General features: G+C 32.2%; 5 protein-coding genes and 1 long non-coding RNA gene across 8 annotated transcripts in view; 4 read left to right on the forward strand and 2 right to left on the reverse strand.

Moving 5' to 3' along the window:
- Positions 1–289: 289 nt before the first annotated feature.
- Bap55 (Brahma associated protein 55kD) lies at positions 290–3,462 on the forward strand. The gene is made up of 6 exons (XM_081985151.1): positions 290–646; positions 1,754–1,887; positions 1,946–2,232; positions 2,569–2,912; positions 2,965–3,053; positions 3,145–3,462. The coding sequence occupies exons 1-6, from the start codon at positions 442–444 to the stop codon at positions 3,358–3,360; spliced, it is 1,275 nt and encodes a 424-aa protein (XP_081841277.1). The 5' UTR covers positions 290–441; the 3' UTR covers positions 3,361–3,462.
- A 605-nt stretch (positions 3,463–4,067) lies between these two features.
- LOC145732719 (nucleoside-triphosphatase THEP1) lies at positions 4,068–5,592 on the forward strand. The gene is made up of 5 exons (XM_081985188.1): positions 4,068–4,230; positions 4,623–4,791; positions 4,851–4,947; positions 5,003–5,182; positions 5,237–5,592. Exons 1-5 carry the CDS (start codon positions 4,137–4,139, stop codon positions 5,291–5,293), a joined length of 597 nt encoding a protein of 198 aa, XP_081841314.1. The 5' UTR covers positions 4,068–4,136; the 3' UTR covers positions 5,294–5,592.
- On the reverse strand, positions 5,172–6,438 carry LOC145732705 (retinol dehydrogenase 13-like). 2 transcript variants are annotated; one of them, XM_081985166.1, is made up of 5 exons: positions 6,348–6,438; positions 6,210–6,296; positions 5,973–6,158; positions 5,590–5,921; positions 5,172–5,535 (listed from the first exon to the last, which is right to left on the reverse strand). In XM_081985166.1, the coding sequence occupies exons 1-5, from the start codon at positions 6,397–6,399 to the stop codon at positions 5,311–5,313; spliced, it is 882 nt and encodes a 293-aa protein (XP_081841292.1). In that variant the 5' UTR covers positions 6,400–6,438; the 3' UTR covers positions 5,172–5,310. The 2 variants fall into 2 exon arrangements, with proteins under 2 accessions (XP_081841292.1, XP_081841291.1); XM_081985165.1 differs by having other exon boundaries at positions 5,973–6,296.
- On the forward strand, positions 6,296–9,225 carry LOC145732699 (uncharacterized). Of its 2 annotated transcripts, none has more exons than XM_081985155.1 (6): positions 6,296–7,128; positions 7,177–7,481; positions 7,526–7,632; positions 7,685–7,720; positions 7,772–7,904; positions 8,948–9,225. In XM_081985155.1, the coding sequence occupies exons 1-6, from the start codon at positions 6,716–6,718 to the stop codon at positions 9,010–9,012; spliced, it is 1,059 nt and encodes a 352-aa protein (XP_081841281.1). In that variant the 5' UTR covers positions 6,296–6,715; the 3' UTR covers positions 9,013–9,225. The 2 variants fall into 2 exon arrangements, with proteins under 2 accessions (XP_081841281.1, XP_081841283.1); XM_081985157.1 differs by having other exon boundaries at positions 7,532–7,632.
- On the reverse strand, positions 9,211–10,009 carry LOC145732726 (uncharacterized). The gene is made up of 2 exons (XR_014179047.1): positions 9,760–10,009; positions 9,211–9,692 (listed from the first exon to the last, which is right to left on the reverse strand). It is a non-coding gene; the product is annotated as an uncharacterized LOC145732726 (long non-coding RNA).
- A 1,361-nt stretch (positions 10,010–11,370) lies between these two features.
- The window catches only part of RhoGAP100F (Rho GTPase activating protein at 100F), a 58,161-nt gene continuing 45,675 nt past the window's right edge, over positions 11,371–23,856 (forward strand). Inside the window, 2 exon segments of the mRNA XM_081985308.1 lie at positions 11,371–11,902; positions 17,676–17,793. Of these exon segments, the coding sequence (XP_081841434.1) occupies positions 17,710–17,793 (84 nt within the window). The 5' untranslated portion in view covers positions 11,371–11,902; positions 17,676–17,709.

Here is a 23,856-nt window from a genome sequence, read left to right on the forward strand (position 1 = left end):
TAATCAGCTGGTTTTGACTTTTAACAGTGACAGACACAGAACGCAATGCCATGTTGCCATTGACATTTTACCAGAGACTTCAAATGGAATTGCAAAAATAAAATAGAAAATTAATTCCACGTAAGTACATATTAATGATATTAGTTTTATTCTAATTGTGGTATTTGTGAGTATTGTAAAACAGTACAAATTTGAAATATATCGCGGGTGGCAATCTGACAACATAGCAAGAGCTATAAATGACTGACGCTGTCAACTGGGCAAATTTAGTTGACAACGTCAAAAAAAATAAATAAAGATTCCTAACCTAATATTTAAGCGTTTATGGTTTCAAGCAAACTGCAAAGCAATTCAAGCCGACTATTGTTTCATCAAAACTGTTATACTTGATAATTATAGCAATTCGTTGTCTATTTTAACGAAGTATAATTGTTATACACAATGTCGAGCGGAATGCTTTACGGTGGTGACGAAATCGGGGCTCTAGTTTTTGACCCGGGGCATCACTCTTTACGAGTCGGATATGCTCAAGAAGACACTCCCAAAGCCGAAATTCCTGCTGTAGTCGGTGTAGCTCCTGACGATTCTGTTAAACTTGAACCAGAGACCAAGCCAGATGAATCAAATGTATCTTCAAAACCTGCACGTAAGTTATTACTTTCTGCTATTTTTCACTTGAAAATGTGTGTTAATAAGTGAGCTTCATAACAAAGTTGTTGGAACTATAAGTTCAAATATATTTATTTATGGTTTTTATAAGGCTAGTAGGACCTAATAGGTGTGCACAATCAAGGATAATTCAAGTCAAATGGAAAATAATAAATAGTATGGGCAGGTAACACTTAAGTAATAACCTGGAAATATTTTTTTAAATACAGTTATTAACACACTTAGCCTCAAAACAGTTTGTTTCTGGGAGCTTTAACCAAGGCAAGAATTTGTCTAAAACAGTTAAAAAGTATAGGGAAAAAAGATCAGAGCCCTCTGTAGACAAACACAGACAGAAAAAGAGTCATCTTATAGTTTTTTTATCTAAATTTGAGTATGGTTTAGTCTTTGCAATACAATAAAATAACAACACAAAACATCAAAGTCCAATCAGTTTTGCTGAGAGGCATAAAAAATAAATAAAAATCTTAGAAGAAGTAAAATTTTAATTTTCGGTAGGGGAAAATAAAAAATTATTAAGAAAATGCGTATTTATAGCAATAGTAGATAAAATGAAAAAAAAAAAATGTTCTTGCAATGATAAGTATGACTTTTCTTGCTCCTCATAATTTACTAGGGTATAATAAAGACTTACCAAAATATTTTTTGTGACTCTACTTTCCCTTGTACTCTTCAATTTAATTTGCAGTAATTATTGCCAGTAATACTTACTGATAAACCTTTTTTTGAAATCAAAATACCATCAAGCTATTAAGAAAACATTGTAGAGAGAATCCTCGAAATATTGAATGTATCAGTAAATAGATTAAAAACTAAACAAACAAATAATTGATATTTTAATTAGGTAAAACCCTATAAACTATTTTAATTTAGTAGGTACCTAATTATTCTCTAGAACCTGCAACTTATATTGTTTCTAAATTTTTTTGTAAATTTGGTGATAACTTGGACTCACCATAAAGCAATGACAATATTATTAAGTAACTGGCAGGTTATTCTTGGCTATAAGTTTTAGCTAATATCCTTAGACTTATGACATTTACTTATTACCTCTTTGCTACTATTCAATTTTAATTGATTTTAGAGTACAAGTATTATATTGATACCACATTCTTACATGTGCCGCGTCCAAACATGGAATTGCACAGTTATATGAAAGATGGAATGATTGAAAACTGGGACATGTTTGAAAAGATTCTTGACTACTCATATGACAAGGTTGTATTAATGTAAAATCTTAGATGATTTACTAGTAACACGGTAAATTATATCACAGATAATTCAGTCAGAGTCTCAGTTTCATCCAGTGCTTTTCTCTGAATCGCCGTGGAATCAACGACACAAACGTGAAAGACTGACTGAATTGATGTTTGAAAAGTACAAAGTACCTGCATTTTTTCTGGTTAAAAATGCTGCTTTAGCTGCATTTGCAAATGGTAGAGCTACTGCTCTGGTTATTGATAGTGGGGCGACGCATACGTCAGCTGTACCAGTACTGGATGGCTATGTTATATCAAATGCGGTGGTTAAATCACCGCTTGGTGGTGATTATTTGATACTTCGGTAAGTTATTCTTAATGGTTGTCTTTATTCCAAGTAGAGATAAAGTAATTTTATCCACAAAGAATTAACGGAAAACGGTAGATTACTACACAGGGTAAAAAATAAAACATAAATTTATTAACAAACTCTTTTCTACTCTTCTTTTCACATCCTTATCCCACTTGCCATTTCCGCCTTTCAATTCAAGATCGCGCCTATATTTATTTCTTCTTTGTTAAATTCTCAGTAACTTACCGAAAATATTCTCTTAGGGGTCTTTTAATTTGTTAGTTGTTCCATCTCTAATTATTGTGTTGGGGTTTTATCGTAATTGCTGTTAAGAAAGTGTTGATTTAGGGCGCGTGAATTGTTAGAATCCATGGGAATTGATCTAACACCTGCAGCTTTGATTGCGGCCAAAGACGTGGTCCGAGACAAAGACAAGCCCAGATTCACAAAAAAGAAATTAACTTTCCAGCCTTCAAACTCCTGGATGACTTACATGGTGAAACGTACCGTGCAAGATTTCCAACAATCTGTTCTTCAGGTTGCCGAATCGCCTTATGACGACCGAATTGTATCTAACATTCCACCAGTTCACTACGAATTTCCTACTGGGTTTCATCAGGATTTTAATACTGAAAGATTTAAGCTTGCTGAGGGATTGTTTGATCACGCCATGTTGGGTGCCGGGCATATTGGTATTTACACATTAAAATAATAGGGAATTGTAAATTTGTATTTGATTTTTAGCTGCAACAAGCGCTGGAATGTGTGATGTTGATATCAGACCAGCTTTATATAGTTCAGTTGTTCTGACTGGAGGAAATTCCTTAGTTCAAGTAAGTTGAAAGACCAAATTAGTATCGGATATTTATTCTTTTTCAGCGAAATAAATCAGTAACTTTCACTATTATTTAATATTTCCTGTAGGGATTTAGTGACCGACTGAGCAGAGATTTGCAATCAAGGACTCCAGGATCAATGAAACTAAAAATGATAGCAGCCAACGGGTCCGTGGAGAGGCGTTTTGGTGCTTGGGTTGGAGGTTCAATTTTAGCTTCTATTGGCACTTTCCAGCAAATGTGGATGTCGATGCAAGAATACCAAGAGTCGGGCAAAGCGCAGATTGATCGAAAATGTCCATAGACCGGAGTGGTTTTATGGTTTACATTATTTTATAGTTTGTAACGTCAAAAAGTAAATTTAGGTCTTTGATGTATCTGTGAAATAACATATTTTTTTCTAGTACCTTTTGTAAGTTTATTGTAACCTTCAATAAATCCACTATTTTGACATTCTATGGATACATTGTCCAATGGATAGTCACCGTTGCCACTTTTTGCTTTTTGTTAACCATTTTTTAACAAGTTGAAAAAAAAGGCAATATAAAAACTATACAGGGTGTCGTTTTTCATGATACAAGAAAGGTTAAATTCGGGTAAAAGTTTGCAATTTAAAATTCAATAACACGCCGCTTTAAGTATTAAAAAACTCCGAGAATTTCCGGAGATATCCGAACAAAACTGAAATATTATCTAAGCCAAGAGTGACAGGACAAGTAAGACATATCATACGTTAATACCGTCACTTTTTGTCTGACAAAACGTTGGACCCTTGGAGTTAGGTTGTTGTTTCAGTTCGTTATCATTTTATGATTCTTTAATAGTTCAATTATATTAAAAAATAAGTTGCACTATTTCTGCAATAATAGGACTTCTTCTAGTACTACGAAAGTACTTTATTTAAATTCAAAGGTACTAATTGCAATAATATGAGCCCTATTAAATTCAAGTAATATCTCTGGTAATATCAGAAAATGTGATATTTTGTTCCAAGTTCCAACTTATAGTCTCGATATTCACAATATCGACAATCACTACAGCTCTACCGTATTTGTTTTGGTTTTAACTACGGAAACCTTTATGCCTGTGTTTTGGTCTTTTAAAATTCCAAAAAACCAATTTCAAGTGATTTTATGTGAAGACATGAAGCATCTTCTAATAACTGGTGTGCCAGGTATTATATTTAATTAAATATTAAACAATTAATATTCTTTTTTGCCTTGAACAGATTATGAGGTTATGTCCTGGGTTAGTTTTGTTTTCTTCATTTTTGTTTGTCACTGTAGATAAAGTAGGGATGGGCTATTCAATTAGGTGTCTTATGTGAAGTACCTATAACAGTTACAAATTTTGTATTCAACGGCAATCTTAATTTTTTTATTCATTATTTCTGTCTAGTCAGTGTAATTATTTCGTAGATCAGTAAGTAAGTTATTCACAAGTTCTTTGTGAGTTACACAGAAAAAATATGAAACTTCTTGTGTAATTTTCGGAGTGTTCAGACAGTTAAAGTTTCTTAGAACATAAGATTTTAAACATTTTATCCCAAAAATGTCTTTATTGTAGGTGTGGGAAAAACTACTTTGGTGAATAAAATAATTACACACTTAAACAATTTGCAAATAGAGTTTGATGGCTTCCTCACAGAGGAAATAAGAAACGAACGATTTCAGAGAACTGGATTTAGTGTTCGCCTAATTAAAAGCAATGCCACAACAATTTTGGCTGATAAAAGGTCAGTTATCAAATATTATCAAGCCTGTAGCAATACTGACATTTTTTTATGTCCACCAGAAATCATTCAATTGACCAAACAGTACGCAAGTTGGGACAATATACAGTATACGTAAAAAGTTTTGAAGACTCTACCCTGAATCTCTTAAACAATTTCGTATAAGTAGAATTGTTTAAGTGGATGTGGTTTAGTACATGCTATAGTTTTTCAGAAAAAAGGAGTTTTGATAATTGACGAAATAGGAAAAATGGAATTGTTCAGTAAAAAATTTGAGGATGCCGTTGCTTCCTTATTTAAAAATAGCAGCGTCCAAATTTTGGCTACCGTTCCAGTTAAAGGCCCTTACTTCGTTGAAACTTTAAAGAAGAACCCAAACTGTCAACTGTTTACTGTTAGTATATTATCACCCAAAAAAAAACCAATATTTAAGTACCTAAAATTGCAGGTAACTCCCCAAAATCGCAACCAAATTGTTGATGATATACTAAAGCACCTAGTATAACCAGTTAATATAATAAATCAACCCTGTTGCAGAATTAAATTGTTTGAAAGCAATGCCTTTTCCTCACTTGTTAGTTGAACCATATTTTCTGCTTGCCTCCAAACTGTTCTGCAGTAGTCATTATCGTAAACCGGTTTAGGATATTGCTTGATTTGGTAATTAGCAAAATACTCTCCTGTAACTTGATTGAGGGTGTTTGAAGTAGCCATGAAGGTTACCATCTCACCAGATAATTCCGGACTCTAAAAACTTTGCTATAAAACATGTAAATTTAATGTAATATATGTGTGTAATACCTGTGTGATAAAGTTTAAAATCCTATGCACCAGTGTACCATAATATCCAGTACGTATAAAATCTAAGTTTTTTAGCAGGAAATTACTGTTGGTCATGCCTGGGTGCACGCAGTTACAACTCACGTTAAACGGTTTAAGTCTTTCACCAAGTTGTTTGGAAATTATCATGTTGCAGAGTTTTGAATTGTAATAAGTTAGCAGGGAATCTAGTTTACTGGTTTTGTCACACGTTTTGGTTATTTTCGGCAAGGTTTCTCCATTCAAATTGCTCATAAAGGCACCAGAAGAAGTGACAAAGATAATTCTGCTTGGTGATGATTTTTTAAGGAGACCTGAAGGAAATTTTTTTTTTAACCGTATAGTTGATTTGTAAGTTTACTGACATAACAGGAGTATTGTTAATAAAAATGGTCCAAGATGATTGATTTGCATCACCGGATTCAGACCATCAACAGTTTCAGATTCCCATGAATCGAAGATACCAGCGTTGTTGATCAGCACGTGCAATTGTTGTTGGCTTTTCAGTAATTCTTCCGCAAAATTTCTGATTGAACGCATACAACCCAAGTCTAAATTATAAGTAAATATTTCTTGATTCAAAGTTTGTTTGCATATTTCACTTTTGGCTTCTTGAAGATCAAATTTGTCTGCCATAAGTACAGTCCAGTTTCGTGAGGCCATTTGCAATGCGGTTTGAAATCCGATCCCTTTTGATGATTGAATTTATTGGTTTGTAAATAAGGCAATTAATATGTTACCTTCACGAGATCCTGTAATTAAAACTACTTTTTTGACCAAATTTTTGGTCATAACTGCAGCTCAACAAATCTAAATCTTTCATTGTCAACCAAAATATAAATGATGATAGGTTATAAAGTTTACCTCAATTTAAGCACTGCTTCTTTGGTTTAAATTTTAACCATACTATAATTATGCTAAATTAGAGCTAATAAGCTGTAAAATGACAAATCAAAGCAATTAATTACCCAAAATAGATAGACATGTTCGTGCTGGTTCGACTCAGTGAACAAGAAAATATTCATTGACCTTTTCGATCTCGCTTGATAATGCAAACTATTGTAGTGTCCTGACTAATTATGGCTCAATGGAAAATTAATTTAGTTTGATGTCCACTATGAAACCAACCGGTAGCCCCAAATTATGTATTTTAACAGTACTCACTGTTTTCCTCTTAGTTTCTCTAGCGTTGAGCGAAAATAAGGGAAGTAGTCTGAGAGACGCTCTAAGAAACAACACTAGATATGAGCAAAGCAGTGAAAGAAAGGAAGATGGTGTTGAAGCATTAAAAATTGAAGCGCAAAAATTTTTGAAGCAATGTGGAGGAACGTTGAATCATTCTGCTAATACTAGCAACAATAGATATGGGAGTGGAACTGGTTCAGAACGAAACTACTCTAATAGACAGAACAACAATAAAGGTTATGGATCTAATGTGAATGAAGATAGATTTGAAAATCGCAATAACAATGGTCAATCTTGGGAAAATTCTAATAATGATGGCGATTGGAACATCGATAGGTTGGAACATCTCTTGTTAATGAATTTTTTATTATACAGTTTTTTTAGTGGTAATAGAGAACGGAACAGACCTAGAGGTAGTGGACAAAACCCCAACAATGGAAATGAAGGCAATTTTTATGGACCTACTAACAATCCTTCAAGTTCTCTTGGATTTAATGTTAACCAACCAGATAGGCGGAATATGAGGCAACCCGGTGGTAATAATAAAAATACTCAACAGGATTATGAAATGTGGACACCTTCAACAGGATATCAACCCAGTGGCTCTAATAATGATTTTAATGTTAGAACGCGTTATGATGGTAATACAAGATTCAATAGACCATCTAGCGAGGAATGTCGTGATCAAGGTATGCCAATTTGGTCTGTAGTACCCTAAACTGATTTATTATAGCTTTAGGGAATGGAAATATACCCAGAAGTCCTTTTGGAAGCAGCAACTTACCACGTAGACAACGTTCCAGTTATTTTAATCGTGAAGATGATGATAATGATAACGACGTAAGTTCGATTGCCTTGACCGAATCAAATAAAGTTTATTTAAATATTTTAGTGCATCAGTCAATGCGTGTTGGGGTACATGCAATTGGTAAGCACTGTCCTCTTATAGTTTATCATTTTTTAACAGTAAATTTATTAGTTGGACACGGATAGATCACCTTCAGAAACACTAATTATCAAGTGGTTACAAGAACACGTAACTAGGAACGAAATGGATCGCATTAAAGCTTTAAGAGATACTAGGAAATGCTTTGGAAAACTTGTAACTACAGGTAAAGTTTTTTTGCTCACAAACCCAAATTTTAACTTTTAACTTTAAAAAGGAACCTGAAGGATCAAAATTTGACTGTGAACTAAATTTTAATGCTGCAAGTACTGCAATTGCAGTACATGCAGCTTTAAAATTGTCTTGGAAATTCAAATTTTAACTTTCAAATTATCAAAATTGACTGGAAGGATCAAAATTTGACTATAAAGTAAATTTGTAGGCCAATCAGATTAATTGCAGTACTTGCAACTTCAAAATTTGCCTGCAGTACTTTTGAAAACTCAAATTCAACTTTTAATTTATGAAAATTGACTTGGAGGATTAAAATTTGACTTTCAATTAAACTTCCCAACCTTCCAGGCTAATTACACTTTCTTTAGCTGCAAAACTGCTCGGCAAGTTCAAATTTCGATTTTTATGTGTTGAAAATAGCTTTGGAGAGTTAAAATTTGGATGTGAAGTACATTTTTAAGCTTTCCAGGCTAATTAAAGTACCTTCAGGTTCAAAATTGACCTGCAAACTCAATTTTTAACTTTCAAATTATGAAAATTGGCTTGAAAGAGCAAAATTTGTCTTTGAAGTCCAATTTATGCAATACTTTCAGCTTCAAAATTGCACTGTAAACTCAAATTTTGTTTGTTTGTTGACCTGCAGTATCAAAATTTGGCTGTAAAGCTCATTTTTAGGCTTTTCAGGTTAATTGCAGTTTTTGCAGCTTCAAAATTGACCAGGAAACCCAACTTTTTTTTCTATTCATGAAAATTGGCACTTTCCATGTTAATTACAAATTGAAGTTTTCCATGTTAATTACAGTACCTTCAGCTTTAAAATTAACCTGGAAACTCAAATTTTAACTTATCTTCAGCTTCTAAGTTGTCCTTCAAACCCAAATTTCGATTTTCATTTGATGATAATTGATTTTGAGAATTAAAATTTGCCTTTGAAGTATCAGAAGGTCAAAGTTATTAGAATATGAGAACAATTTTCCAGGTTAAACTAATGGAAATACATTATTAAATTAATGGTAGGTATTGTCGCAATTTCAGATATTGAGGATGGATGTGAGTACGCCAAGGAGTTATCTAAGTGCTTAGAGTTAGATCTAGAATGATTATCATTGGTTTTTAGTAAGAATATTGGTGTTTTTAGATATTATTATTCATATATTTATTAAAAAAATTAGATACCTACAGTAGAAAGAGTGTAAACTGTATATTTTATTGATTATCAGTTTATTATTAATCTTGTAGAATGTAGTTTGGTTAGGCTTTACTCGAATAAAACACTCAGAAGCATTAAATAAATTACATCAGTTATTAGCACATTTACTTAACTTGGAATTAACAGAGCACTTCAAGATTTACATAGAACTTTAACAACATCCGTTAGGTGGAGGACAAGGACAGGAACAAGGGCAAGGACAGGGTGCCACCATTGGAACAAAATAGATGGTTGTTGGGGCGCATGGTTGTGCTAGGGGGGCGCAGGGCACCGCCGGTGGAGGTGTGCAGCGAACGCAGGCAACTCCAGTTAGTGGACAGCAACAATCCGCCATATTTTCTGTTTTTTTTTTGTGGCAAATTTACACTAGAATTTTGAGTAATTGGGTCTAAAATTTTTGAGGCTTGAGTGATGGATGGGTTTGTTTAATCCGTTTGATGGTTGCTCTGGTAATGGACTGACAATATACCGGTGTAGTTACCAAATGTAGGTTAATTGTAGTGTATCTGTTAACTCCATTGTATTTCTAAATGAAGAAAACCTGAAAACTCAGTCACAGGTCCAATCGCACTGAAACAAAAATACAATAATTAATTCAACTCAATTAAGTAATTTAGTGGATGTGTTTAGGACAAACCTTAGGTGGATTGTAGTTTGGTAATGGAATTTCCACTCCTCCACATGGAGGACAGCATGGTCGAAGGCAATATTTAATTTCCCCAACCAAAGCTGGGTATGCGTAAGGTATCTGGTAGCAAGGACGTGCTAAAGCCGGAGCACACGGGGCAAATGGTGGTGGTGGTGGTTTCCACGCAGACATTTTGCTTCTTACTAGAATTTTGAACTGTATTTCACTCTGACAGTGACAATTTTGCCAGGAGTGCACTGACAGGTGTGAAAAGTTTAGCACCACCTGGACTACAATATTTTCTTGGTTATCCGGCAATCAAAATTCAACTAAAAGATCTTGAAGCAGTCTTGTATACACTTATTTATTTGATCCTGAATAACTTTCTTGTCATAAATGTTGTGGAGATGAATGAAATGTGCTATCTAATGGTATAATAACTTTGATTGGTTAGTCATATTTTTGGCTTTCTACAAGGCTTCAAACTTGACTAATAACACATTAGCCTTGTAAACACTCATTCATTTGATCTTGAATAACTTTTTACAATTTTTCGCACCATCAAGATTAGTTTGAACCAACTTTAAGTTCAGACTGTGATTTTTTCATCTCACAGTCTTACTTGAATAAGTTTTCATACTGTTCCTTCTAGAGAATTGGAGAAAATATCACATTTTCTATTCAAATCGTATATTTTTCTACTTTGGAACAAATCTTACTGCTCCGACCTCCGACTTTGTTTTCAGTCATCAGTATGCAACGCAAGTCTCATGTAAAACTTACAAATTCCTGTAATTCAAGCCTGACCTAGGGATTTACATATATTCTCTCTCAAAAAGCATTGAGCCGGTGCAGCGAAGAGAGGGACAGGCGATTGAGCGGAAAAAAGCTTCAAGATATACTTATAGCTTCCGTTCAGTGAACTTTTCCGAATTTCAGGTCGTCTAGCTAGCGGGAAATCGCGCACACCCCACATTACAACCCTTATATCCTTTCGGAAGGGCTCGGTCTCCATCGAGAGGGAGGGGGCGTACAATGTTGTCGTGTTGCTGGAATAACAACTGTTTCTAGGGATAACTATGTCAATCTAATTAGTTATGATAGAGTTCAGGTAATTACCACTTTACAAGCAGTTTGTAGTGATTCGATTTTATACAGGGTGATCTTCACTTTTGTAGTTGTTAAGATATTAAGTGGAACTAAACTAGATTAAACTTTGGTTCATTTACACCTTAGCTTAAGTTAAGTTTGGTTCAGACTGTGCCAATACAAGTAAAAAAGTCACTCTAGGACTACACCTAACTTAAGCTTGGTGTAAAGTACGACAGTAGTGTCTACTAGCAATGAACAAAACAAAATTGCAGAATTATTGATATTCTTATTAGTAAAACAAACACACTAATGGTATATAAAAGTGTAAAGTACAAATTTAGGTCATTCATAATTTATGAAAGTATGATGGTCATTTTCTGTTACCCCACGAATTGTGTTAAGTATATGTGTGTGTAATGAAACCGACTCGGTATATAGGAGGCCGTAATAAACTACTTCGAAAACGTGACAAAAATCCATAAGGAAACAAAATCAAGGATTTTAGATGAGAAAACTCTGACAACACTGGGGGCGCTCGTTTTACTCTCCGGGTCCGATCTAAATTCAAAACGGGTCATTTTTAACAAATTCCTCCCGACTAATTCGTATTTAACGGTTGATAATCGGGTTCCCTTATCGTGGTGGCCCCCCTGCACCTCTTCGTGATCGTGTAAAGTGATTAGAACGCGTGTAAACGCAACCGAGGCCGACATTTTCTCCTCGGTTTTTCATTCAATAAATCGTTTTAGTTGTACTACGGGACCGCGCGTCGACAATAAATTACTAGACTTTTCCTATGTTAATTGATCCGTATCGGGACTGAAAAATGCAGAATTAGGAAGTTTTTGGGCCCGAATCGACGGGCACGGTCAGATTTGCAATAATTTAGGACATTCGAGCCGGTATTGATTAAATATAGTGGAGCGGTGGCACTCTTAGAGCTACATTATTCGGCAAATTTCATTATCTTGACTGAAAATGCAATTAATCCTCATGATTACCGGGCATAGAAAGTTCTTGAGGAAAGCGTTCAGGAATAGGTGATTATGGTTTTAATCGGGTAAGTAATCTTAATTTGCTTTATTGTTTGCTGTTATTTACTACTTAGTTATTACACACTAAATCGAAAATAAATCTAACAACCACAAGTATTTAGTCACTGACCTTGCATAAGTCTACATAAAAGATACTTCTAATTAAAACTAAAATGACTCCAGCTTAAGATATATCATAAAATAGTTTCTAATTAGGTCAGCTAAAATAACTCCTAATTTTATTAGGTTATTGGAATATACCCAGTGAAATTCAAGGCAGCTTCTTAAATGTGTTAGGAACATTAGTTGAAGTAATGTAAAGTATTCTAGGAGACACTAATATAAACCTAATAATAGAAGCTAAAAAGTTTTTATTTCTATTAATTGATGCAAACAAAATACCAACACAAAAGAATTATATAATCAGAAGAAGAACATTTAACGATTATCATAACATCAATTTTTAAAATCTGAAGGCACTGAAGGCAGTAAGAATGCTTCAAAACAGCAAGACAAATTTAAGTATCAAATAGGACAGTTTGAAGATATTAAAAAAGTTTGCAAAAGACCTAATCAAATTGTATCTAGAGAAGGTAATGAGGATTACGTAACCACTTTTGATAATTTAAAGCCCATAACAACGTTTTAAGATGATAAGAATGTTAAGTATTATTAACTAATTGGGAAAACTTTAGGATTGTAATAGACTACAACGTGTAACCTAACCTAACCTAATGTAACAATCTGAGAAATGAATAAATGTTCTAGTCCCTTTTTAGAGCAAAATAAAAATTGACAATTTTGACCAAAAAATTTCATTTTTTCAATTTTTTAAAAGTTTAAACCGCTTTTTTGTGCTTATTTCGCTTAATTTTGGTATAAATATGCCTTTGATCATTGGATTTCAATTTTTGGAAGGTTTAAAGTGCTTATTTTACCTATTTTAAGTATAAATACTGCCTTTTGTTGTACATTGAAACTTCTGTAACAAAATAAAAAAATTACTATTTTGACAAAAAATGTAATTTTTCCAATTTTTTAAAACTTTAAACTGTTTTTTTTGTGCTCGTTTCACTTAATTTAAGGTCCTTTGGTATAAATATGCCTTTTTATGCGCAGTGCAGCCTCAAAAAATGAAATTTTTTCAATTTTTGGAAGTTTTAAAGTACTTATTTCACCTAATCTTTTGGTATAAATATGCCTTTTGCTGTGTATTTGAGCCTTTCTAGAGCAAAATAAAAATTTGATAATATTGACTAGAAAAGAGGTTTTTACAATTTTTAAAAGTGCTTATTCTACCTAATTATTTAAGATCCTTTGATATAAATACTACCTTTTGTTGTGCATTCAAACTTCTGTAGCAAAAAAAAAAAAATTACAGTTTTGACAAAAAAATCACATTTTTTCAATTTTTGGAAGGTTTAAAGTGCTTATTTCACTTAATTTAAGGTCCTTTAGTCTAAATATGCTATCTGCTGTCTTTTTTTGTACATGGGAAGTTCTGTAGTAAAATCAAAAATTGACTATTTTGACAAAAAATGGCATTTTTTCAATATTGGTAAGATTTAAAGCGCTTTTTTGTGCTTATTGCTTCTAATTTAAAGTCCTTTGGTATAAATATTCTTCTTTCTGTGCTTTGCAGCCCTTCTGGAGCAAAATAAAGAATTTATAATTTTTGGAAGTTTTAAAGTATCTTATTTCACCTAATTTCCTAACCAATTTCCACCTAATTTAAGATCTTTTGGTATAAATATGCCTTTTGCTGTGCATTTGAGCCTTTCTAGAGCAAAATAAAAATTTGATAATATTGACTAGAAAAGAGATTTTTACAATTTTTAAAAGTGCTTATTCTACCTAATTATTTAAGATCCTTTGATATAAATACTACCTTTTGTTGTGCATTGAAACTTCTGTAGCAAAAAAATAATAATTAAAATTTTGACAAAAAATCACATTTTTTCAATTTTTGGAAGGTTTAAAGTACTTATTTCACTTAATTTAAGGTCCTTTGGTCTAAATATGCTATCTGCTGATTTTTTTTTGTACAAGGGAAGTTCTGTAGTAAAATCAAAAATTTACTATTTTGACAAAAAATGGCACTTTTTCAATATTGGAAAGATTTAAAGTGCTTTGGTATAAATATTCTTTTTTCTGTGCATTGCAGCCCTTCTGGGGCAAAATAAAGAATTTATAATTTTGACAAAAAAATGACATTTTTAGAAGTTTTAAAGTGTCTGTCACCTAATTTCCTAACCAATTTATCACCAATTTCCACCTAATTTAAGGTTTTTTGGTATGCCTTTTGCTGTGCATATGAAGCCTTTTTGGAGTAAAATAAAAATTTGATAATATTGACAAAAATGTGATTTTTTTTAAGTTTAAGTGCTTATTTTACCTAATTATTGAAGATCCTTTTTCATTTAAAAAAACTTGATTTTTTGGAGTTTTTAAAACTTATTTTTGACGTTTTTCTGCACACAATTTTAGAACCAATCTTGTTTGGCACGACAAAACCCAAAAACAAAGAAAAAACATTTTTTGATATGCAAAAATTATCATTGTTTCAGATATTGTAAATGTCAAATTTCACATAAAATGGTAAACACACAAAGAAATACATGAAATATGTTCAGAATACGTCGTAGAATAAAAAAAACAATATACAGGGTGTTTAATTTAAAATAACGAAGTTTATATCTACTTCAAGTATAATCGGACCTCTATCGACTTTGGTGACCAAACCTTCAGATTTTTCTTATTTCAACTTTTTTCCATCGATACAGTTTCCGGAGGATCATCCTGTATATCCCCCCTGAAAAATCGATCACATATTATCGATTTACGTGTAATTACTAGTGATCCTCAACATGTGTGTATATCAGTTAAAACTAGTTCCACTTAAACTTGAGAAGTATGGTCTTGATATTCCATTGCTAATTGAAGTTTTGAACTGGAATTACACAACTGAAGTACGAAAGTAATAATAATCGATTTTTGCAGTCAATCTCAACTGAATTTTTCATAAGTTGGCACCCATTTTTTTCTATGACAAAATGCGTTATCGATAGATTATTTTTCACTGAAAAAGTATTTGTCAAGGTTGGACAGCGTGCCTTGAAGCCATGAGTGACACAGAATACGTTTTCCGACTTAAGGTCCCTTTTATTGCCTTCAGGGTAGAATTAGGTGCCCTTAATACAAATTTGGGACTGTAGGCCGAGATTTTGTCTTATACATTTCATCCGAATGTCTTTTTATGGTTTAAATCAGTTCCTTTTAGAACCTTTATTATATTAGTTCTGTTAGGAAAAGTGATGACTTTGGGCGTTTTGATGCCCGAGAGAGTACTTTGATTTGATTGAATTTGTTCCGCTATAAATTATTCTATTCTTGTCATAAATTTAAATCAAAATGCGGTTAGAAAGACAAACATTTCATAAAGTTGTGTATCATACTTTAATGAATTATGTCTTCTGCACTGTACTATGATTTAGATACTATTTTACCTAATTAGGAAATTAGAGAGGTTAATTTTATTGAAAATTTTGTGTGACATTTTCTGTTCTGTAAAAAAATAAATTAAATTACTAGTTAGGAAAAATATGATACTTTATAAACTACATTTTATTTGGAATTATGACCACGTTTTTATATCCCGCACAGGTTATTATCAGTGGTAGTGAAACCGAGATATGATATTGATCCTTTAGGTAGACAATATACCGTTTTATTATCCGTGCTTATGTCTGGTTTTATCGAATGTTATGGCCAGGAATGATATGATCATGAATCTAGTGCTGTTAAAGTAGTACAAATGAATTTTAATCACACATTTGCCATATCTATGTCTACACGAAAAATTGAATTAAACGTCAGGTGAAATATGGGTTTTGTTTCTACTTCTCTACGAAAACATTTTTTAGATCGATAGTTTTTCCATTAAGCTTTTCTGCATTAAAAATCCATTTACTTTGATGACTTTTTGTATTCGTCTTTTTTTATTATTAAAACGTCGTTACTATACAGAGGGCATTGACAATCCGTGTCGCAACAATATTAATGATATGAGATTTGCATTTTGATTTTGTATAAATTAACCGGGCAAATTTTTCGCTTACGGCACGAAAGTAATTACCAACAACTAATATTATTAATAAGCTAAAATTTAGTTTCGTTTAATTTTTTGTACTCATTAATTTTAGACGATACTAAACAATCAAATTACAATGATTGTTCGGAACAACACTCGCTGTAATTGATCGATTTGTTCGTAAATATGAATGACCATTTTTAATCTATGCACATTAAACTACAGTGGTTTTCGGTAAATTGGTTTGTTATTTTACCCTGAGGTTAATAAAATAATAAATATTGACATGTTGTACTCAATAACTTAAACCGATCAATACATAGTTGGAAATATTTTGTTTCTTGTTGAAACGAATAATTCTACTTAAAAACATTATATGTTCTTATTATTATTAAACATAATAAAATGAAAAATGTCAAAAATGTTTATTCCAAAAACAATTCTAATCTAACTGAACCTTAAAATTTTTAGACACTTTTGACATAAAATTTGGCCTTAAAGTGGAAACCTTACTTATTTACTAAAGTGTTGGCCAAAATTGGTCAAAATTCAATCAATCACCCTGTACATTAGTACTAATACACAAGGTTTTACTGATGTTTTTAAGAAAAGAATGTTTTTTAGAAAAGAAGAGAGAAAAATGTTTTGAAATGATTGAGCTGGTTAATAGCCCAACAATTTTGAAAGAAGACTGTGTTTAAATGTCAAACTTATTTCAAAGAAGAGCGGAAATAGGAGTTAAAATGATTGAGCTGGTTAACTGACCCGATATTTTGAAAGAAGACTTGACTGAATGGTTTCAAAAGCCAACACAAAATTAGGTATTTGGAGCGTCAAAAAAGAAGAGAGGAAGAACGTATTGATTTGACTGAGCAGGCTAATTGCCTTTTTAAATTTTTTCATGTTTAATATTCAAACATATTTTAAAAAAGAGCAGAAGTACGAGTAGAAATGATTGCACTGGCTAATTGTTCCGAATATCTGGGAAAATACTGACAAATTGCTTTTAAAAACCAAACAAAATTTAAAGAAGACCTATGTTGTTCTTTCAGCGTCAGAAAAAAAGAGAAGAAGAATGTGTTGAAATGAGTGAGTTGGCTAATTGCCCCGAATTTTTGAAAGTAGGACTGACTGATTTGATAAACCAAATATATTTTAAAGAAGGAAAGTTTTCCACTGTTAGAAACGAAGACAGGAAGAACGTGTTGAAATAATTGATTGAGGGGTCATAATTAAAAAAAAAAGACTGACAAGCTTGGTTTTTAAACCAAACATATTTTAAGGAAGAACTAAGTCGTGTATGCGCCATAAAAAAAAAGAGAAAAAATGTGTTGAAACGACTGAGCTGGCTAAAGTTTTTCATATAAAGCTGACAAATAAGTTCTTTCAGCGTTAGAAAAGAAGAGAGGAAGAACATGTTGAAATAATTAAGCTGGCTAATTGCCCCGAATGCTTGAAAGAAGACTGACGTTACATTTCTAATCTGAAATTTTAATTTATTTTGAGATTACATGAATTATTAGGTTAGGTTTATGTAGCATTCAGTTAAGATGCTCGTTATATGGGTCTGAAAGCGTCTTATAGAACTAAATAACGAAACTTAATTAATAATTGATTTAATTACTCCTTTAATGAAAACGACTAGAGCTCTACTTTCTAAAAATAATTTACCGTGAATTTTTGAGGGTAATAATATATTATTGTTTCAGTTATTCCATCAGGATATCCGGGAGTTAGTTTGGTATGCAGTGGCGGAAACTTGCGCGCTCAAAACTCTCGTCCGGTCGGTCACGCACGCGCAACATGCTCTGCTGTGGCCGCAGGAAGGTAAGAGAAACATTTTAATATAAATTACCATTTAAAAACACGTGTGAGAAGAGCTTTAAAGACATTTTGACTGAAAAAAATTATACAGTCTGACAAAACATCTAATTGGATTTTGTCCCTGACTGTATTAAATTTTGTAGTGTTTTTTTAGGTTATTGAATAGAAAATTTAATGAGGATTCCAAAAATGTGCCTAAAACAGTGATTTTCTTACTCCAAGTGGGTTTTACAAGCTATTTTGTCCTTGACTGTCCCTTCAAACTGTGTTTCTGTCAGTTGAAGCTTTGACACCGCTTTCCTACCTGACTGTACTAAGTTTTGTACGGTTTTTTCAGGTTATTGAATAGGAAATTTAATAAAAATTCCAAAAATGAGCTTAAAACAGTCTTTTTATTACTCCAAGTGGGTTTTACAAGCTATTTTGTCGATAACTGTCCTTTCAAACTGTGTTTCTGGCAGTTCAAATTTTGACACCGCTGTACCAAATTATGTACAGTTTTTTTATGTCATTATATAGGAAATTTAATGGGGATTCCAAAAATATGCTTAAAACAGTCATTTTCTTACTCCAAGTGGGTTTTACAGGCGATTTTGTCCCTGTTTGTCCCTTCAAACTGTGTTTCTGGCAGTTGAAGCTTTGACACCGCTTTTCTCCCTGACTACTAAGTTTTGTACTGTTTTTTCAGGTTATTGAATAGGAAATTTAATGAAAATTCCAAAAATGAGCTTAGAACAGTCATTTTGTTACTCCAAGTGGGTTTGGCAAGCGATTTTGTCCATAACTGTCCTTTCAAACTGTGTTTCTGGCAGTTCAAATTTTGACACCGCTTTTCTCGTTACCTATACCAAATTATGTACAGTTTTTTTAGGTCATTATATAGGAAATTTAATGGGGATTCCAAAAATATGCTTAAAAGAGTCATTTTCTTACTCCAAGTGGGTTTGGCAAGCGATTTTGTCCATAACTGTCCTTTCAAACTGTGTTTCTGGCAGTTCAAATTTTGACACCGCTTTTCTACTTACCTGTACCAAATTATGTACAGTTTTTTTATGTCATTATATAGGAAATTTAATGGGGATTCCAAAAATATGTTTAAAAAAGTCATTTTCTTACTCCAAGTGGGTTTTACAGGCGATTTTGTCCATAACTGTCCTTTCAAACTGTGTTTCTGGCAGTTCAAATTTTGACACCGCTTTTCTCGTTACCTATACCAAATTATGTACAGTTTTTTTTAGGTCATTATATAGGAAATTTAATGGGGATTCCAAAAATATGCTTAAAACAGTCATTTTCTTACTCCAAGTGGGTTTTACAGGCGATTTTGTCCTTGTTTGTGCCTTCAAACTGCTTTTCTTGGCAATTGAAGCTTTGAAACCGCTTTTCTTCCTGCCTGTATCAAATTTTGTATTTTTTTTTAGGTTCTCAAAAAGGAAATTTAATGAGAATTAAAAAAATGTGCATAAAACAGTCAATTTCTCACTTAAGTGAGTTTGATAAGCGATTTTGTCCCTGACTGTCCTTTCAAACTGTTTTTTGGCAGTTCAAATTTTGACACCGCTTTTCTCCCTGCCTTTACCACATTTTGTAGTGTTTTTTCAATTGAATAGAAAATTTAATGAGGATTCTAAAAATGTGATTAAAATAGCCATTTTCTTACTCCAAAAGAGTTTTACAGGCGATTTTGTTCCTGACTGTTCTTCAAACTGTATTTCTGGCAGACTTTGACATCGGTTTTCTCCCTAAGTGTACCCAGTTTTGTTATTGAATAGAAAATTTAATGAAAATTTCAAAAATGTGCATAAAAAGCTTTTCTTTCTGCAAGTGGGTCACATGACAGCCTAGCTAAATTATCTTCTATAACCACGCGATTCCTGTCACTAATGTCAAAACTGTTAAAATTTGCTTAGTATCTGCAAGAATTAGTTTAAGTTTAACACAGTTTTCGAAAAAAGACATTTTTCTGAAATTTATGACGGTTATTTTGTCAATTGTCACGTGACCGTCTTAGCTAAATAGCGTTCTAGACCCACGAGACTCACTAACGTCAAAACTGTTAAACTGTCCTCAAAAGTTTCTTGCAGTATTCGATATAAAACGTGTTTTTGAGATTTATGACAGCAGCCACATGACTCTCTGTCAAATCTTAGAAAACAGTTGACGAGAATATCGGTGATTTCGAAGTATACTTTATATAGCAAACTGATGACATTTCAATGTGGAGTTGGTTATTACAATTTTTTGCAATCATTCGGAAACACACTGTATAACAATGTAAAATGAAATTTGTTTCTGTCATGCTACCGTCATTAAGTATTTTGACTTGGCAACTAAGCAAAATTGCTTTGAATATTTCAAATCGGAATTTGCTTTCCGAATAAGAGAAAATAAGTGACTAACTTTAAATGTAATGCGCGAATATTGGAATGTGGACAAGATTCTAGTTATTCCGGATGCATTCAAGCGTTCCTTACCAGTTTGAAATATTGGAATTCCAATGCCGAAACTTTCTTAAAGTCGTCTTTCCATTTTTACTTCTTGTGCGTTATTGATTCTTGGGTTCATTTCTGGAACGAGGAATAATTGTTCGGTATAAGAAAAATTGGAGAGCTCTTCAGTTCAGAAAAATGTTATTCAAATGTGAATTATTTTTTCATGTTATTGAGACATTTTTGACTGGATATTGGTTATAAAAATAAATCGAAGAGGTAGCTAGCAAACAGTTTGAATATTTCAGCAGTTGATATCCTTAAATCGGCCTTTTTGATGGTTTTTAGTAAGTAATTGATGAAGTTTAGGTATCGGAATCTTTAAAAAGCGAGGTAGCCTTTTAGTTTCCACTAAAATATTCATAGAAGCGACGCTCTTAAATACGATAATGCTGTAAAATATAACCGAGAAAACATATTTGATTTTATTACATTCACAATGTTTTAAACATTTTTGTAAATATCTGTAACTATTCAAAATATCACCGTTGCAATAAGTTGAATTTCATCCTTTTCAAAGTCAAATACAGATAATAATATTGAACCAATTTCTCTGCTCTTTGCTGTTATTTAATCACCGAGCAAGCATTTAAGTGGCAGACGGTTTGATTGGAAAGTTAATTAAAAATTGGGTTTTTGCACGCATTTTTAAAATCCAATGTTTTGATTTCATTTGTAATCCCATTTCGAATGAATTAAATTTTAAGTATAGTTACGGTTTTCTGGAAATACGTTTATACCAAAAAATAATAGTATGTAGGCTTATTATTCGTCTTTTGGCAACCCTTAATAAAAACTACAAATTAATTACTAAAAGAACATTAAACCCCTGTTCGACGACTTTAAACTTAGGTTAAACCAAGTTCAAGTGAAATGTGGTTCAGACTGTGATTTTTTTTATTTCTATTGTCACAGTCTCAACCCCTCTTAACATAAACTTGGTTTAAAGTAATGATGGGCGTAAATTTACCGTGACGAGTAAAATTCAGTGTCAAACAGGAAAATTTACCAATTTGACCAGTAAATTTATGGCTTTAATTGACGACTTTCAGGGATGAATTTAGCAATTCTTCTATTATGACATTACCACCGGGAGGAAAAGCGTTAAGGAGTTAATTATGAACATTTTTGGTGTTTTGCAATTTTATTTGTAACTTTCTCCGTTTCCGAGTTATTTAGGAAAAACTGGTTTGGTACCAGAATAATATTTAAATCAGTTGTAAATGTGGTCTGAACAGTCAAGGACAAAATTGCCTGTAAAACCCATTTGGAGTAAGAAAATTAATGTTTTAAGCATATTTTTGGAATCCTCATCAAATTTCCTATCCGATGACTTAAAAAAGACTACAAAATTTGGTACAGTCGGGGAGAAAAGCTCTATCAAAATTTGATCCGCCAGAAACACAGTTTAAGAGAACAGTCAGCGATAAAATTGCAGGTAAAACCCACTTTGAATAAGAAAATTACTGATTTTAATACATTTTTGAAATCCTCATTAAATTTCCTATCTAATAACCTCAAAAAACATTACAAAATTTGTTACAGTCAGGTAGAAAAGCGGTGTCAAAATTTGAACTGACAGAAACACAATATTTGTTATTTACTGGTAATTTACCGCTGAAATTTTCCTAGTAAACTAAAGTATTTGTTTATAATTATTCGTGACCTTAAATAATGCAGTTTTGACCTTGAAAATTATCTCAAACGTCAAACTTTCTGTCAAATTTGAAATTGAAAAAATTTAATATTAAAAATGATCAAAACAGTCACGTGACTCTGATAAATACACAATTTCAAACGTGAATATATTGCAAAACGCCAAATTTAAAGTGTCAAAGTATAATCTCAGTAAAACAGTCAGGTGACCATGGAAAAATTAAATTTGAAACTGTCAAAGTTCAGATGTCAACAGGATAAATAAATGGATGTTTATGAAATAGTGAAAACAGTTACGGGGCCATAATAAATATAGTTTTGAATTTGAAAATTGTCTGGGATGTAAAATTGAAGCTGTCAAATTTCAAATTAGATTAAACAGTCATGTGACCTAAAAAAATTGAATTTGCAACTGTCAAAGTTCAAATGTCAACAGGATAAATAAATTGATGTTTATAAAATAGTGAAAACAGTTATGGGGCCATAATAAATATAGTTTTGAATTTGAAAATTGTCTGGGATGTAAAATTGAAGCTGTCAAATTTCAAATTAGATTAAACAGTCATGGGACCTAAAAAAATTGAATTTGCAACTGTCAAAGTTCAAATGTCAACAGGATAAATAAATTGATGTTTATAAAATAGTGAAAACAGTTCCAGGACCATAATAAATATAGTTTTGAATTTGTCTAAAATTGTCTCGGATGTAAAATTGAAGCTGTTAAATTTCAAATTAGATTAAACAGTCATGTGACCTAAAAAAACTGCAGAGCAACTGTCAAAGTTTAAATGTTGACAAGATAAAACATTTGATTTTAAAAATGGTTAAAATAGTAATTACTGAAGCTGTTTGTTTACAAATGAAATTTGAAATTTTTCTTATTTGACAATTGACAATTGACATATGCACCCGGTGTAAAAAAATATTTACAGGGTGTTTTCACAATCTCATCTCTAAAACTGTTTTAATCTTCTTTATTAGAAAATAAAATAAAAAATGATAGATTCTCCTAGAATCGTTCATAAGTCTTTTAAAAATGCCATATTTCTGTACAATTATGGTAGAAGTTTCTAAAAAAACCACAAATTTTTAACTTTAGACATTTGGAGATGCTTTTTTAAGATGCCAGATGTCTCTAAGATTTCCAAACTTAGAATGTGGATGGATCTCTATATTTCTCTTATTTTTAGCCTCAATGTAACCGACTCTTTCATAGTTTCCAAAAACCCTGTATATACAGGGTTTCCAAAAAGTCTGGAAGATTGCTAATATCTTGAAAACTACTAATTTTATGAGGGAGAAATGAGGTTTGCAAGTATACAGGGTCAGTTACAAAGTATATCAACTTTCTTATATCAAACCTAACACCCTGTACTTCAGATTTTAGAGTACTAGTACCAGTTCAACGATTTACAGAATTACTACTTTTACAAAATTTTCAAGATTTTTCGAGATTTTCAAAAATTTTTCGAGTCAAAAATTAGATTAACTTTAGAACAATTTAACACCATAATGACGTTATAGCTATTATTGCTACTCCTACCATTGTTATAGGTGGGTAAACCTTTCATAAAACATGAATTTTGAAAAATTAAATAGTCAAATAGGTACATAGGAACTGGAACTGGAATTTTTTTGTATTTTCTCAAATAAAGGTCTTTATGAGAAATTTTTAAATCTGAAGTAATATACAGGGTGTTAGGTATGAATTAAGAAAGTTGGTATATTTGGTGACTGACTCTGTTCACGTCATGCGCTTTACTAAAAAATATGAAAACTTTGAAAAAAAAATTTTTTCAGACTGTTTGGACACCTTGTATATTACTTTTGGGATACACTTTATAATATTATAATTGCTATAAACACGCGTATACATTTACAAGTTGAGACACTGTCCCCGTTTTACCAGCGGAAAAAACAT

This window comes from Ips typographus, linkage group LG8, assembly GCF_016097725.1.
Source record: "Ips typographus isolate SLU linkage group LG8, UJ_Ityp_2.0, whole genome shotgun sequence".
Classification (NCBI taxonomy): Eukaryota; Metazoa; Arthropoda; class Insecta; order Coleoptera; family Curculionidae; genus Ips; species Ips typographus.

Excerpts from the sequence above, each read along its gene's own strand:
- Bap55 (XM_081985151.1), top strand. The coding sequence starts at position 442 with ATGTCGAGCGGAATGCTTTACGGTGGTGACGAAATCGGGGCTCTAGTT. Across the intron at positions 2,913-2,964 it reads GTTGGGTGCCGGGCATATTG|CTGCAACAAGCGCTGGAATG; the intron begins GTATTTACACAT and ends TTTGATTTTTAG. Across the intron at positions 3,054-3,144 it reads GAGGAAATTCCTTAGTTCAA|GGATTTAGTGACCGACTGAG; the intron begins GTAAGTTGAAAG and ends TATTTCCTGTAG.
- LOC145732719 (XM_081985188.1), top strand. The coding sequence starts at position 4,137 with ATGCCTGTGTTTTGGTCTTTTAAAATTCCAAAAAACCAATTTCAAGTG. Across the intron at positions 4,231-4,622 it reads TCTAATAACTGGTGTGCCAG|GTGTGGGAAAAACTACTTTG; the intron begins GTATTATATTTA and ends TCTTTATTGTAG. Across the intron at positions 4,792-4,850 it reads ACAATTTTGGCTGATAAAAG|AAATCATTCAATTGACCAAA; the intron begins GTCAGTTATCAA and ends TATGTCCACCAG.
- LOC145732705 (XM_081985165.1), bottom strand. The coding sequence starts at position 6,399 with ATGACCAAAAATTTGGTCAAAAAAGTAGTTTTAATTACAGGATCTCGT. Across the intron at positions 5,922-5,972 it reads ATTAACAATACTCCTGTTAT|GTCTCCTTAAAAAATCATCA; the intron begins GTCAGTAAACTT and ends AATTTCCTTCAG. Across the intron at positions 5,536-5,589 it reads TTTTAAACTTTATCACACAG|AGTCCGGAATTATCTGGTGA; the intron begins GTATTACACACA and ends CAAAGTTTTTAG.
- LOC145732699 (XM_081985155.1), top strand. The coding sequence starts at position 6,716 with ATGTCCACTATGAAACCAACCGGTAGCCCCAAATTATGTATTTTAACA. Across the intron at positions 7,129-7,176 it reads GGCGATTGGAACATCGATAG|TGGTAATAGAGAACGGAACA; the intron begins GTTGGAACATCT and ends CAGTTTTTTTAG. Across the intron at positions 7,482-7,525 it reads CGAGGAATGTCGTGATCAAG|CTTTAGGGAATGGAAATATA; the intron begins GTATGCCAATTT and ends GATTTATTATAG.